This window comes from Python bivittatus, unplaced genomic scaffold (assembly GCF_059951505.1).
Source record: "Python bivittatus isolate LINGU-HERP-01145 unplaced genomic scaffold, Pbiv_v1 ctg000700_np1212, whole genome shotgun sequence".
In the NCBI taxonomy this organism is placed as follows: domain Eukaryota; kingdom Metazoa; phylum Chordata; class Lepidosauria; order Squamata; family Pythonidae; genus Python; species Python bivittatus.
This window is the reverse complement of record NW_028277098.1, coordinates 38,856,145-38,872,956: the sequence shown is the minus strand read 5'-3', so window position 1 is coordinate 38,872,956 and position 16,812 is coordinate 38,856,145. Positions and strand designations below refer to the sequence as shown.

The following is a 16,812-nucleotide window of genomic DNA, read 5'->3' as shown; positions in this document are numbered from 1 at the left end:
GGTGTTTATGTACCATCCAATGAAATCATTAGATTAAAAAGTGCTGAATTGGATCCAGACTTCTACGAGTGATATTCTCATAGAATAAGTTGTTTCATATAAAGAACAACAATATACCTTAATTTAACATTTAGAAATACACACACACACATACATGTATTTCTCTTACATGTAGTATATATTATTACACACAGTGGTAAGGTTATTAGGATACATTAAAGAGTTTGTAAACAAAATTCTACTATTAGAAGAAAATATGCAGATATTGGTATTGGCTAAATTGAAATCTACAGTCATATATGAATGGGACAGTAAGTTGAGAAATATAGATAGGATACCAAACTTGGCAATTTCATCTATGAAGAATTAAAAATGAAGTTACTTTATAACCTCAACAGAACACTTTAATTTAAGGGTATAGTCCTATATGCATCAAAGTGAGTCCCACTAAATTAAATGTTTAATTAGATAAATACAAGATTGAGCTATGTTGCCTTAAATGATAAGTAGCAAGACATACATAATAGAAGTTATCTTTTTAATTGTTTTGTTCCATGTAAAGTGTCTTTAGAGCCTTCCAAGGTATATGAAATAAACCAATGAAGGGAAAATAATACATATTACAATACGTATCAATAATAACTAGAGGCCCTCCTACAAAATGTAAAATCTAAATTCTGTCACAGAAAATGAAATTAGGTAAAATCCTTCTTACTCAGTTTCCTGGTTTTTCTCACTTCACTTTTTAAGTTACCAGACTTGTCTGAAATGCCTAGAATATTGTCCAGCTCTCTGGTGCCCTCTAAAGCCTAAAAAACAGATTTTTTAAAAAAAAGTTAATCTGAGTGCTGAAGCTTTTAACTTAAAAATAACATTCTTTCCACTCTTTTTGCTTCATAGTTTAAATGGCTACACAAACATAACATATTACTAACATGTGATATTAAAAATATACCCAACATGATTAGCACAATGAAGTTGAAAGTCCTGGTTATAGTTGGCTGGTCAGAGAACTGAGAAACCAGGAATCCCATTCTGGATATGATTTGAAGTTTTTGCCTGCTGGGGAATCTTTGGATTATTTGGCCACCTCTCTTGGAACCAGTTAGATAGAATGAAAAGATCCCCATAACTCTGGCTTAACATTATGTACCAACATAGCCACATGAAGTACGGGGATGGTTGAACAGGGATTTCGATTCAGATGCTCCCCAATCCAAATTCAACATTCAGTCACTATATCAGAGATGCAACATTTTTGGGGCTAAGGGAAGCACCAGACTTCAAAAGCATGTCAGAGGCAGCACTGCAAAAGAGCAAGGTTACCTATATATTTTAAAGATGTTTTACTATTATTATTTATAATAAATTAAATTATTTAATTGCTACAGTTTAACGCATAGTCATCCCCATATTTTCAATTATTACCAACTTAAAAAAAGTTAAAAAGTATGAGCAACCCCTCCCCCAAATTCTCTTACACACACGTGCGCCTCTCAGAGAGTGGAAGTAGCAGGTGAAAGCAGAAGGGGGCAGCTAGTTAGCAAAGAATTTGTGAGGAGGTAGAGGGCTGTTCCAGACCCCCTAGAAAGCTGTAATGGGAAGAAGGAATAACACTGAGGAACAGGAGGAAGATCAACACGCAAGACAATGGTCAGATAAAAAAAATCTAAATCCAGGGCAAAACTGTAACCTGAGTAAGCATCTCAGACAAGACCCTCCCTAGTGCTCACAAAGATAAAGGGAGGGAGAGGGGAAAAGCACTCAGGCTTGCAAGATTCTGTTACTATAACCTTATAATACATGTAGCACTAGCATGCACAACTTTGGTTTCCTAATCTGGTCTACCTTGAAGGGACGGCACAAGCACACACAGCCCCCAATTTCAGGTATGCATCTATGGAACATTTTGTATTTCCGCTGAACTCAATTCCGTACATTTCCACAATGAGAAAATGAAGAACATAAAGACTAAACTGGAATAAAGAAAAGAGCTCAAGAAAAAATAATTAACTGAATAAAGTGGAAAAGAATAATGATAGACCTGCAGATTGACTAGGTTTTTTCGGATCTTCAAGAATCTCTCTAGGGAATGTTCAACTTCAGACTGCAGTATCAAGAGTCTAAGTGAAAAGATAAATGTGACATTAATGGCACAATACTTGAAACAACAATAAACAAAATACAAACAAGCAAAAATAAGACTTTGCAGGTAATATTGGGCTTCTAGCAAACAACCTCTCCCTGCCCCAATTAAGGTTAAAACAACAATCATATAAAGTTGCAACATTTACATTATGGCATACATCTGAAAAATATTTCTAGTTTATCAGGTTTCCTTCCTGGATGCATTAAGGTTGCAAACATGCTTCAGTGTACTAATTTACTATCTATATCTTACCAGGTTACTCTATATCCCAGCGATAGTACTGTACATAAGGATGCCAACCAAGCCCCATTCCAAGTACATGGTTGTTCAAGATCAAGGAGAAAGCAAAGAGTGAATACAAGAACAGAGAAGAAAGAACAATGGAAAACACAGCACTGTTCTGAAGGCCATCAGAAGGTCAATCCTCAGCAGAAGCACAACACTGTACAAATGTATAAAGTGAAAGCTCAAGGAGCAATTGCTTGCTCTGAACAGCTGAAACAACCAAACTGATATTGTAGGACAAAGATGAGGATTCCACAGATGTTGCTAAACTACAACTATTAAACTCTCTCATCATCAACCACATTGGATGGGATTGCTGCCAAACCCAGTGCAACAGTATGTGAAGGAATATCAGTTTTCCATCCTTCTTGCAGGATAAGGCAACTTATTATGCAGGTAGACCTCAGTTAACAACCATTTGTTCAGCAACTATTCGAAGTTATGGCAGCACTGAATGAATGGTACTTACGCCCAGTCCCCGAAGTTATGGCCATTGCACTGTCCCCTGGTCACATGATCCAAATTCAGGTGCTTGGCAGCCCACCTGCACTTATGACCGCAGGGGTGCTTCAACTCTCTCCCACCTATCTCACCCCATCTCTGCCCTTTTGGCTGGCCTGCACAGCAGCATTCCTCAGTGGCGGTGGCGGCACCAGTGGGGCTGAAGTAGAAGCCTGGGGCCTTTAACGGTCTCAGCCGGCTGCAGCTACCCTGGGCCTCTACTTCAGCCCCAGTGCTGCCAGCACTGTTGAGGAGCGCTGCCTCAAGCCCCGTGCCATGGCCAGCCACCCCAGCGCCAGAGCACAAAGCTCCAGCTGCCTCTGCAGCCCTGCACTCCAACAGCCCTGCCATGGTCAACTGACCTTGTCTTCTTCCTCCTGCTGCTGACAAGGCATGCCCAGCCTGGCCCTATGCGAGGCAGCTGCTGACCATGCCAAGCCTTTTTCCTGAGGTTGCATGCACTGTTCTCCAAATCTGCGTGGCCTTCTCATGAAGCTTCAGAAGGCCTCAGAAACCTCAGAAGCCTTCCGAAGTATCATGAGAAGGGCGCACACGCTTTGGAGAACAGCATGCATGATTTGGAGAAAGGCAGGTGCAGCCTTCTCATGAGGTTTTGGAAGGCGGTGCAGGGCTTGAGGTGGCACTCCTTGGCAACGGTGCCAGTGCTGGGGCTGAAGTAGAGGTCCGGGGGCAGCGGCAGCTAGCTAAGACTGCTGAAGGCCAGGGCTTCTATTTAGCCCCAGTGCCTGCTCTGCCACAGCTGCCAAAGAATGCCACTATGCAGGACAGCCAAAAAGGCAGAGATGGGGGGGATACAGGCGGGTGGGGAGAGTTCAAGAGGAGGCAGAGGAGGCAGTACCTTACCAAGACTCGGGGCTGGGAGGGACCAAGCCAGGAATGGCTTGGATTGGGGTGGGTCCTCGCCTAACGACTAGTCCGATTCAATTAACAATGGCAATGGGGACTGCTGGGATTTCTGTCACTAAGCAATGCAGTCACGTGACGTCGCACTTTACAACCACATCACTTAGTGATGGAATTTCCAGTCCCAATTATCATTGTTAACTGAGGACTACCTGTACAGACAAATGATTTAACATAGCTAAAGATGACCACATGTAAATGCAAGCTTCTACATCATTGATGCTGCAGATTAAGCTTCAACAGTGAACTAATAATTAATAATAATTTATTACACTTGCATGCCACCCAATTCTCAATGACTCTGGGTTGCTCACAACAATCAAATAAAGAAAACAAAATCAATAAAACATAAAATATAAAGATAAAATATGGCAAGCACAATAAAGTGAGGGTCTTACTAATAGAAGTGAGTATGTGTAGCTCAGGGTTGAACTGTGGAGTCCTTGGGGTTCTCTGAGCTTGGCTCTTTTCTTGCAAGAAAACAGCCAAGCTCATGAGAGTCTTACTCTCCCTTGCCAAAGACCTGGGTGAATGTGTCCTTCAGAACATAAAAAGAGAAAATACTAGTGCAAAAAGTATTTGTATATATGGCATCTAGCTAAAGTGCTATTGCTTTGAACACTGTTAGCGCTTTATACTTTTTCTCCCTCTTTGGGATAATTCCATGTACCATCTCTGAAGTTTCATTACAAACACAAGTCTATTCTTGTAGAATTTCATATGTAATTCCTATCAACAGAGTTCAATCCTGAGAATGTTTAATGCTTTAGATCTTACTGAAGGCAGCATGCAACAAAAATTATGGTTTGAATTGCTCTCCTACTCTGCCTAACTCTAGAGAAATAAGAAGCAACAGATGACCTATTCAGCCCAAATCATCCTCACATCCTCCCATGTACCTGGCTTATGCAGACCTTCATAACAATCCCCCATTTCAAGATTACCCCTTATAATATTATTAGAATACCTACAAGAAATGCCCCAAAGAAAAACCAAAGGGAAAATTCCAAGGAGTAGGAGTTTTAGGCTGGACTGTAAAAACTTGGAAAACAATTTCCATATTACAGGAAATCCTTGAGTTATGACCATTTGTTCAGCGACTGTTTGAAGTTACAACAGTGCTGCACAAAGGGACTTATGACTGGTCCTCAAAGTTCTGGCTGTTGCAGTGCCCCTGCGGTCACATGAACAAAATTCGGATGCCTGGCAACCAGCTTGCACTTATGACCAGTTGCAACATCCCGCAGACACATGATCACTATTTGCACCCTTCCCTGCTGGCTTCCCCCAAGCAAAGTCAATGGGAAGTTGCTGGGGTAAGTCTCCCCCCACCCGGCCTTTCTTCGCTCCCACACACTGCTCCCTCCTTTCCCCTTCGCTCACACAACCCCTGAGCCCTTTTCCCCCAGACTCCCTGCACTTGCACACACGTATGCACACACCCCGTGCCCTCTTTCCATTGCCTCCCTACAATTGCACACATGCATGCACCCCGTACCCTCTTTCCATGGCCTCCTTGCAATTGCACACACACACGCACATACCCCATGCCCTCTTTCCTTGGCCTCCCTGTGATCTGACACACATACCCCACGCCCTCTTTCCATGGCCTTCCTCTGATCACACATATGCCCATACTTTGTGCCCTCTTTCCATTGCCTTCCTGCAACTGCACACACCCTGTGCCCTCTTTCCTAGGCCTCCCTGCACTCACACACATGCACTGGCCTTTCTGAGCTTGCAATGCAGTGAGCACCCCCTCCCCTGACTCGCATGCAGCCTATGCTGGGCCTCCCAGTGCTTCCCCCACCCCCCTACGGCACCCCCATGCTCCTTACCTGGGACTCCCTCTGCTTCCCGCTTAACAACCCATGCATCTTGGGTTATGCTGACAGCCAGGACTGCCGTTGCTAAATTATGTGATCACATGACATTGCACTTTATGGCCGCATCGCTTAGGGACGGCAATCCTGGTCCCAAATGCAGTTGTAACTCAAGGACTACCTGTACTGCCAAAAAATCTTAGACATGTCTATGAAGTCCCCAGGAACAGAGCTAGACATGAAGGAGACTTTCCCTTACAAGCAGCAGACAAAAGGCATGATGAGCTGCCCAAATATTATTCAAGAACAAATAAGGCAGGAGTGCTACAGGTACAGTGGGGCAAAAAAGTATTTAGTCAGCCACCAATTGTGCAAGTTCTCCCACTTAAAAAGATGAGAGAGGCCTGTAATTTTCATCATAGGTATACCTCAATTATGAGAGACAAAATGGGGAAAAAAATCCAGAAAATCACATTGTCTGATTTTTAAAGAATTTATTTGCAAATTATGGTGGAAAATAAGTATTTGGTCACCTACAAACAAGCAAGATGTCTGGCTCTCACAGACCTGTAACTACTTCTTTAAGAGGCTCCTCTGTCTTCCACTCGTTACCTGTAGTAATGGCACCTGTTTGACCTTGTTATCAGTATAAAAGACCCCTGTCCACAACCTCAAACAGTCACACTCCAAACTCCACTGTGGCCAAGACCAAAGAGCTGTCGAAGGACACCAGAAACAAAATTGTAGACCTGCACCAGGCTGGGAAGACTGAATCTGCAATAGGCAAGCAGCTTGGTGTGAAGAAATCAACTGTGGGAGCAATAATTAGAAAATGGAAGACATACAAGACCACTGATAATCTCCCTTGATCTGGGGCTCCATGCAAGATCTCACCCGTGGGGTCAAAATGATCACAAGAATGGTGAGCAAAAATCCCAGAACCACATCGGGGGACCTAGTGAATGACCTGCAGAGAGCTGGGACCAAAGTAACAAAGGCTACCATCAGTAACACACTACGCCACCAGGGACTCAAATCCTGCAGTGCCAGATGTGTCCCCCTGCTTAAGCCAGTACATGTCCAGGCCCGTCTGAAGTTTGCTAGAGAGCATTTGGATGATCCAGAAGAGGATTGGGAGAATGTCATATGGTCAGATGAAACCAAAGTAGAATGTTTTGGTCTAAACTCAACTTGTTGTGTTTGGATTAGAGAGAATGCTGAGTTGCATCCAAAGAACACCATACCTATTGTGAAGCATGGGGGTGGAAACATCATGCTTTGGGGCTGTTTTTCTGCAAAGGGACCAGGACCACTGATCTGTGTAAAGGAAAGAATGAATGGGGCCATGTATCGTGAGATTTTGAGTGAACACCTCCTTCCATCAGCAAGGGCATTGAAGATGAAACGTGGCTGGGTCTTTCAGCATGACAATGATCCCAAACACACCGCCCGGGCAACGAAGGAGTGGCTTCGTAAGAAGCATTTCAAGGTCCTGGAGTGGCCTAGCCAGTCTCCAGATCTCAACCCCATGGAAAACCTTTGGAGGGAGTTGAAAGTCCGTGTTGCCCAGCGACAGCCCCAAAACATCACTGCTCTAGAGGAGATCTGCATGGAGGGATGGGCCAAAATACCAGCAACAGTGTGTGAAAACCTTGTGAAGACTTACAGAAAACGCTTGACCTCTGTCATTGCCAACAAAGGATATATAACAAAGTATTGAGATGAACTTTTGATATTGACCAAATACTTATTTTCCACCATGATTTGCAAATAAATTCTTTAAAAATCAGACAATGTGATTTTCTGGATTTTTTTCTCATTTTGTCTCTCATAGTTGAGGTATACCTATGATGAAAATTACAGGCCTCTCTCATCTTTTTAAGTGGGAGAACTTGCACAATTGGTGGCTGACTAAATACTTTTTTGCCCCACTGTAGCTTGTTTAACTCTTTGGGAAGCATGACTGTCTAATATAAACATTTATCATTAGCACTATCCAGGAAATCCTTTTCACAGATGCTGTATTCTGATTACATGCCCATTATCACCATTTGTATGATTTAGGGTAGTAAATGTTAAAACATTGGTACATGTAATCATAAACCTCCCAAATCACCTGCAGTTGGGGCTTTGTGATAATTACCCAAATAGGAAACCTTACTTGTCATTGTTTTCCATTTGATGTTGCTCCTTTCTATGTGATTGGATTGGCAGGTTTTTGGAAGGCTCTCTATTTTCTAGGAGATATTAAAGAAAAAGAAACAAATTATTTGTTTTTTGTGTCAGTAAAGAACATTTCCCAATTTGCTGACAAGACAAAGACAAGCTCCTCTCATATTACTGTTAATTTTTTATTAACAAAGTAAAAACTTATTTTGCTGGCCCGAAGACTCCAAAAGTAAAAAAAATAAAATAAACAAAACCTGCACTTCTTTCTGCTTCCTCCCTCCCTCCCTCCAGAATGAAAAATCTGGACTATATTTTTAAACACTGGAAATCTGAAGTATCTAAGGGTTAGGACGCTTCTAATGGAGCGGATTCTTAACATCAGCCAGCCTGATTCCACTCACAGTTACTGTGTCGTTATCCCAGGTAGAAGGACCGGGATGAGCAAGGAAAATAACAAAATATTCAATTTATCTTAGGTTTGAAAAAGTGTCAAAAAGAATATAGAAAAAACAAGAGGATTAACTCATATTTTTGAAACCACTGAAAGGAAGCAGTGCACAGACTTTGATTTTAACTCAAGGTCATCACAACATACAATATGCGCAATCTCACCAAATAATGGGAAAAGCCCTAGGAAGGTCAATCCTTAGTAACTGGATAGTTTTTTTAACAGTCAGTCTCACTACAAGATGAGATAAGATAGGCAAGCATTTTCTACAGAACAGAGGTTTAAATCCGACAATAGTGGCTTTTAAGTTAGGGATGTATTTTCCCCCTCTATCCATAGAAAGCCCAAAGGACCTGAAAAAGGAATTCAACATTCTAGAGAACTAGAAGATTTTGTAGCAGGGAGATGGAGAAATGTTCTTCCCCCAAACCCAAAACCTATCCATTACCCAAGAAATCAGTATAGAGCATGGAGGGGATCCAGGCGATAGTTACTTCCCTCTCTTTTATTGCTTTCTTCTCTGGCTAAGATAGTTTAAAATCAATCCTTTTCTGATGGGAATTTAGAATTAGACATGTACAGCATGAAAGGGTTCTGCATGCTTTTGCCCAGCTTTGACTAGTGCACCAGAGTGTTATTGGAGCCAATGCTCTGGCAATAGGCACTCATGCCCTCATCACAATACACTTGAATTACTGCAATGCACTCTACACAAGGCTTCCTTTAAAGAATATTTGGAAGTTTCAGTTGGTCTTATCAAATGTGCCAGCCAGTATGCTGACAAGCAAAAGCCAGGTCAGCTAACACTTTCTTTGGTCCCTGAACTGGTTACCTATAAGTTTCTAGGCACAATTCAAAGTTCTGGTTATCACCTATAAAGCATTTCATAGTTTGAGTCCTAGTTACCTTTAGGCCCACCTGTTCCAAACAGAATATGCCCATCCTACGCTTTGGAATCATAAAGCATGCTGCGTGGACCAGGAAACTTGCCTTCTGTGGCTGTCCCAGAGTATCAACTAGTCTTCTCCCAATATAAAAATGGTCCCCTCCTATTAACTTCAGGAGGAAAGTCAAAACAATCCTTTTTTGCCTGGACTTTACTTATAATTCATAAGGGATTGCTGCTGCCACAGGCTATTAATTACCTTTATTTTATTTTCACTCTTTTAATAATGGTTAGGGTTATGGCTTTATCCTTTTATTTATGGAAGCTGCCCAGAGTCACGAGAGGGTTGGCACAGAAATACAAACAAACAAATAGCTGCTGTTGAGCTTCTGGGCAAGTGTTATCCTTTCAGTCTATCTTGATGGCAAGTTGAATAAGAGGCATGCCCATGTCCTGACTCAGGATGTGCTGATCAAGCCATAGCAAAAGTAAGCAACAAATGCGTTCACACTTCACCCATGAGTTAAGTTTAATAACTGTTCATTAAAAACAGTCGCAACACAGTTATATTTACAAAATTGTCATAATTTGCATTGTACTCAAATTAACAGGAAGGGACAATGCAAACCAACATGATTGGGCTCATACCTCTAAATTATTGGGCTCATACCACTCTCAATCCTGGAGCCTGCTGGCTCAACTATTCTTGCTGTTCTGCCCTATCTAAGCAAACACATTGAGGAAGAAGGCAAAGAAATAACCACTGTGTGGTCTATGTCGCCTCCCTCTGGGAAACAGAATGGACTGGGCTTAAAAGAACAGGCAATCAAAATAGTGCTTAGCATAGGGCACATGTAGGAGGTGGAGATCCACTGAGCACAGCTTGCTCCCAAGTTTTGTGAAACCAGATGATCCCAGCTAAGGGAAAGTTAAAGCCTATCTGAAATTGAAAGGGGTGGGTGATAGGTAGAGTAGCAAGTGAATATCATAAGGAGTGTTTTCCTGCACTGCACTGTATCTACTGATCGTATGCATGTCAAAGTCATGGCTTAAAATCTATAACGTTCTGTTATTTTACTCCTTCAAGAATATCTCTTAATTGCAGAACTAAAGTACAGAAAGGCCGCAGGATCTCTTCACGCAACCTTTCTGCAGACTGCAACACATTAGATCCCATCCCAGATTTAAATTTTGTTCTAAAAATGATCAGATGGATCTTATGTTTGATTCATGAATAACAATGGCTTTTATACTGGACCTAATCTGAATGTCCTGAAATCCTAGAAAAGTGTTCTTGAGCGTTTGCAAAATGCGTCCTCCTGATTCATGAATAACCATTATTAGCCTGACAAGTCTGGCACTTTCACATATTTGATACAGAAATTAAGCTTTCTGTCATTAAAGTATTTTAATTACCTTTCTATTTGGTCACTGAATTTGGCACTCATAGATTTCTGCATTTTATGTATAGCCATTAAGAGATTTTCCTAGTAGGGCTAAAAATCAGTTCTTAAAACATTAATGCTTAGAAGTCTAATTAAATTAGTAAGATAGCCTGTTGTTCATTATATCATGCTAATATAGACAGAATAGCAGCTATGGGATCATATATTAATTTATTTTATTTTGTTCTAATTTATTCAATTTAGGCACCTCCCAAACTGACTCTGGGTGGTGTATAATAAAACAAAATAGAATAGAAAACACAATATAATAATTATAAAAAGAAATAAAGTGATAAAGAATAAGAACTGATGGCTAACACACCAACACTCTCAAACAAATCTGACAGGGCCCTGACCACCCTAATCCAAGGCCTGGGAGAACAGCCAGATATTTAAGGCCTTCCGGAATGCCATCAGGAGGAACCTCATTCTAGAGTTTGTGTACAGAGTTTGTGTAGAGTTGAGATACAGAAAATACAGGTAGTCCTCAGTTAACGACTGCCCTGTTTAGCAACCATTTGAACTTATGATGGCACTGAAAACGTAGCTTTATGACCAGTCCTCAAACTTACAACCATCACAGTGTCCCTGCACTGATCACAATTTGGGTGCTTTGCAACTGGCACTCATTTACGACAGTTGCAGCCAGCTTCTGACAAGCAAAGTCAATGGAGAAGCCAGCAGTAAGTCGCAAGTTGCAGTCACGTGACATGCTTAATGATCTTGGGTGATTCACTTAATGACCACAGCAGAAATGACGTAGTAAGTCTGGTGCAGTTATGTGATGTTTCACTTAACAACCGTGTCACTTAGCGATGGAGTTGCTGGTCCCAATTGCAGTTGTTATATGAGGACTACCTGTACTGTAATATGCATTAAAAAGAAATGTGGAACAATAAGAGATTTTTATTTAAAACCTTGTTTCAAAACCATGCTTAAGGCCAAGTAACATGTAAAAACAGAAATGATACAGAAATACTAAATAGAATATCATTTAGGATTGTTAAAGTATGTGTTTCAATTTCCAGCTATGTATTATTACATCTTTATCATAATACAAACATTATTTACTTGTGTTCACACATACTAATAAGAAATTAAATTTAGCATTAACAGTACAATAAGAAAAATAACAGTTTAAAATCTGATTCTTTGGCAACATTTTTGCAGCTTGGTAGAACTAAAAAAAGGAAAGCTATTGAGGCTTTGCTGAATAATTATCCATCTAAATGTCAGCTGCGAACATGTGATTCCTTCTTTTATGTGCAAAGGACTGTTCCCTTATGCCCATATTTAATTACAGTATGGAAATATAGCATACACTCACCTTTGCCTTTGGCACCTAATGTTCAGGGATTTTACTTCAGGCATTTCCCCTTTTTCCCCACTCAGATTACAGGCATATGAAAAATTCAGTCAATCTCTATGTCACATACATGTGTGCTCACATACACAAACTAGAAATCATATAGTTGGTAAAAGCAAAAGCTATGTATATTGTCAATAAAAGATTGATTCAGGAAATCAATATTTGGAGTTTTGAAATTGTAGATTACACTATAGATTATAACATAAATATAGATAAACCTATTATTAATATTCAACTAAGACGACAGGAATTACTGAGTGAATATGATAAATTATTTGATTTATGTAATTGTTTGTTTTTACAAAGTAGCTCTAGCTTGCAATATGATGTACAAAGAGTGCAGATTCTCCTTATTTTAACTGGTCCGCATTAAGCCACAAATTTCTAAATCGTATTTTCTTTCTGTACTTGACTTACAAGATAAAGGCTCCTTCAAATTTTGCTCAACTCCTGGTGATTTCATGGACATGTCCATGTAGTTTTTTGGCCACAATTTTGATACTGAATTTTTCTGAGACTTTTTTTCAACTTCCTAATCTATTATTCCATTTTTGTTATTTTTATTATTTTTAACAACCTAATATTTGCAACACTTGAGTGAAATAGTGAGTAGATTTCAACATTGTGGGAGTTTACCTTCTTTTTCTACTGGTACCTTAAGTTCCTTCAGCTGTAGCTATTGCAAAAGATATACAATTTTCAGTACTGCAGCTGAATAGATGTCACAGTTTTTCTACACAGAACTTCCCTTTGTTAAAGCTATCAAGGAAATCTAGTTGACCAATTATTACTTTCCCTCAGGAGCTTGTCATCTGAATTTTCCCATCTGAGTTTTAAATGAAAAGGAATTCAACCAATCGTTCATGGTTGAATTTAGAGAGTACAGTGTTCATTTGAGAACATTCTGCCTCAGGGAAAAAAAAAAAAGTCAGAGCTCCCACAATAAGAAGCCTTCTGCTTAATCAAGAATTTGAAATTGATACATTTCAATTAATCAATTAATAAAGTCAATTAATAAGGGCATGAAATTGTTTTGCAGTTAATTAATTGAAGAGGTAGTAATGTATATTTTTAAACAACCTCTTGAGTTTTGTTCATTTAAATGAGTGATGCACAGAGGATAAAATAAAACTCCTGCAGATTTCTGCAGGGACTCTGCCAAAGGATTCGACAAATATTCATTGTAAAGAACTCATACAAATCTGGCAAGCTTTTTTATTGTCTCCATTGAAAACTGTTTAAGTATGTTTGTGAAACGTTGGCCCTCATAATCCAAATTCACCATTAGGAGGGAGGGCAAAGAATTATAAAGAAACCATAGCTATTGTGTCAGACATAAATTACTAAATCAAGAATTTGACTTGATCAATAACCAGAAAAGTTCTATAGTAAGTAGAAGAGAATATTCAACTAACCATTTGATAGGCCATTTCTCTGCTCTTCTACATGATTACTCCTGGGACTTGAAAATGGACTGATTAGACGTGTTCCTGTTATTGGTGAAAAAGAAATGCCATTTTTCTTTCCTTTTAGTGATGATGTTGCTGGCACCTGGACCAATAAATAACAACAACAAAACATTTTGTATGTGCAAGATAATGCAGTAAAACGCACCATCACATTCTCCCTTTCAATGCTGCTATATTTATTTGTTACTCAAAATAGTTATACCCTACCTATCATGCAATACATCTCCTTGTGATCCACAGAGTTAAATACATTTTAATGTAATACCATAATATAAAACACATTCAGTACACAGTAATATGAAAGCATGTCAGATAACAGGGGCCACAAGCAGCTCAGGATTACCATCAAAAGCTCTAAGTTGCCAAGGTAAATAAAAATATTTGCAGCATGTTCTTGTTTTGCATCAAAATGAACTCATGTTTTAGTTCTTGGGAGAGAGTGGTCTAAGTTATGGGTGCCACAACAGAAAAAGATGGTTTGATCTCAAGTGAATATCTACAAGAAGTGGCACAAATGCCTCTTGATGTGCTTTCAGATTTCTATAGATGCTGGATTAATATCTGAAAACTCCACAAAATCTAGCCCTTATTGTGGTAGCATGTGCCTTCTGAATGACTCCCAAGACAACCCAAAGCTCATCCTATAGCAAGAGTGATATGTCATTTTTTACAGCATAATCATTGTCTTCCCCAGCCTAATCGGTTGTTCAATGAATGCGTATCATAAAGGGGGGCAGGGGGTGGGGAAGGAGAATGCATGAGAAAGATCTAGCCCAAATGTTTTAGAAACTAAAAGCAGCACTTTTGAATTACACACAGAAACCTCCTGGAAGCTAATGAAGGGCCCACATATTAACAAAATACTGTTACTTGTATCAAAATGCTGAAATATGGGTGCTGTTCAGGATACTCTATTCCACCCCCTCTCCTCTGTTTCTGGTTTTATCCTAATAGACTGGCCCTATTCTGGCAAAACACTCACTAATCAATATTCCTACTCCACCTCCCAATTAAATGACTTTACTTCTAAAGATTTTCTCTTCTGGCACTTCTGCAAACTGTTGGATTCCTCCAAAATTGCTTTGTTTTCCTCTTGTGCTGCTGGTATTGCTTGATAACATAAGGACTGACACTCAGCTTAAATCACTATTAGTAAACCCACACTGAACTGATTTAGTAAATTCAGACATCAGTAGTGCTTCTACAGTCACAAGCACAGGTAGCATTTGCCGAGAACGATATTTAGCTGGACTTCTGCAGGAACATTTATGGTACAATCCAACACCAAAGTAAGCATGCATAGTATTTTTGTATTAATCTCCTCCTATAAGAAATTAGAAGATCACAATTATTCACTGACTCTGGAAGGAAGAAAAAGCCAAGCCAAACCAAGGAAGTATTAAAATAGATTACTTTGGAAATGACCACCAAAAGAAATAAATGACTGAAAAATAGCCCAGACAGTATTCAACAGTGCAAAAAAAAAGTGGGAAAACAACAAAACAAGGTAGGGGAACAACAAACAATTGTCTCCTACCACACCATGATTCTCACAATTGTAAGTACCCCTTTACTTAAGAACAAGCTTGCGGTATACCACAAGAAAGGAAGACTCTACTTCCTCTTCGAAGGAGGTTGAGGAAAGACAACACTTGCCCACCTCCATATCACTCAACAAGATTTGTTAGTCCTAGCTGCCATCAGCCATGAAATACTGGAGGGAACAGAAAGGAAAGGCAACACAAAAATTACTCTTCAGAGACCATTCCAAAGGCTTTAGGAGAGCTTTGTTTACTTACAGGTTCCACAGCTATGGTCATCTTCATTTCCCTAAACGATATCCAGTCTAAACTTGATAAGCTCATTCAAGTTCTAACAACTCCTGGTGCTAGTAGTTGCCATGCCACAACATCTAACGATGCAAGGTTCTCTACTAAAAATCATTCTGAGGGTACAGCTAAAATACTTCAAAAGAACCAGGCTCTGCTGTCTATCCCTGTTGCTAAGAATTTTACACATCGGAAAGCTGTAATAAATCTGCTAAGCAAGCTCCTAAACTGTCATCCCAAGCATATAGATCTGGATACATATCACTTTTTGCCTAGATTTCTAGGATTTAAAAGAATCTGTCTTCTTTTTCATAAGCCATATAATATACAGAAAATTTTAGGATGCCAGAAACTCTTTGACAAAAATACAGTGTTTTCTCTTCTAGAATTTTTAAAGACACCCCAGTCCAGCCCCTGATTCAACTACACCCTCCTCACTTGCTTAAGGCTACAGCCTTCTGCCAAGAGCAGAGGATAATTACTACAGACCCCAGTGCTTCAGTACAGAGAGAATGCAACCATCCTTCTCTCTCCCCCTTTGACTCATTTTATGCTCAGTTAATAGATCTTCAGAACAGACTCCAGATTTTAAAACAAGTCTTCCCATTGACATCTCTTATGCCTCAGCTGGACCTGACAACTTAGAGGAGAGTGTAACTTCCCAACTCACCTCTTCAATGCAGTTCCAAGAAGGGGAAATTACTGCTATAGGCTTAGACCTACAACAGGACCCAAGAATTAAAGCAGTATATTCCTCAAAGGCAAGATTTTCTCTTGCCTCTGATATTGACTCTGATTTGGACTCTGTTATACAAACTAACTTGTTAGATAATAATGAACTGCCATCCTACCTATTTAGAGGGAACCTGCTAACTTACTCCTCAGATTTTACTCCAGATTTTATTTCAATTTTAAAAAAAGCTGACAACAACCTAGCCCTCCCTAATCAATCTACCACATACCCTCAGAATTGGATGAAGCTGCTAATCATGAGGAAGGGGTCACCAAACACTCAGAAGCTGCTTATAGATGATCCAGAAGACAGGGAACCTTCGACCTCAACAGCTGCATTACAAAGACAGAGGCAGGCTAGTGTATCCCAAACGGAACACACCATACCAGAGAGGTCCCTAAGAGAGCCGGAATCCTCCTCCTGCATCTCCTCTGCATATGCTGAACTATTTTTTTTCCTCCTTCACCATCACTTCATAACTAAACATGACTATTTAATATAAAATTCCATATTCCTTTCCACACTTCCATATTGATAAAAATTAAAGCATTTATATATTTTAAAATTTGGATAATGTTTATGGCTCATTTATATATCTTCTGTGCAAGTTTTTATTATTATTAACCTAATATTTATTAAACACTATATAAAGAGCAAGACATTTGTAACCCCAGTCTCACTACTCAAAGTATAGGAAACAAAAAAAAAAGGGGGGGGAGTATATGTAGAATGAAAAAATGAAGAACATTCAGGATTTAATCCTTAGAATTACAAATTAAAGT

The 16,812-nt window shown here is 39.7% G+C and overlaps 1 protein-coding gene across 5 annotated transcripts in view; it reads right to left on the bottom strand.

Moving 5' to 3' along the window:
- ITGB3BP (integrin subunit beta 3 binding protein) overlaps window positions 1–16,812 on the bottom strand; it is a 43,050-nt gene that overhangs the window by 18,336 nt on the left and 7,902 nt on the right. For all 5 annotated transcript variants that reach the window (XR_015798348.1, XR_003085383.2, XM_025170673.2 and 2 more), the window contains exons 3-6: window positions 13,415–13,550; window positions 7,844–7,919; window positions 2,045–2,123; window positions 716–809 (exon numbers count right to left, since the gene is read on the bottom strand). Coding sequence is in view for 3 of the 5 variants with exons in the window: in XM_025170673.2 (XP_025026441.1) it covers window positions 716–809; window positions 2,045–2,123; window positions 7,844–7,919; window positions 13,415–13,550 (385 nt within the window). In the remaining 2 variants the exon portion in view is untranslated. The remainder of the gene's footprint in view (window positions 1–715; window positions 810–2,044; window positions 2,124–7,843; window positions 7,920–13,414; window positions 13,551–16,812) is intronic.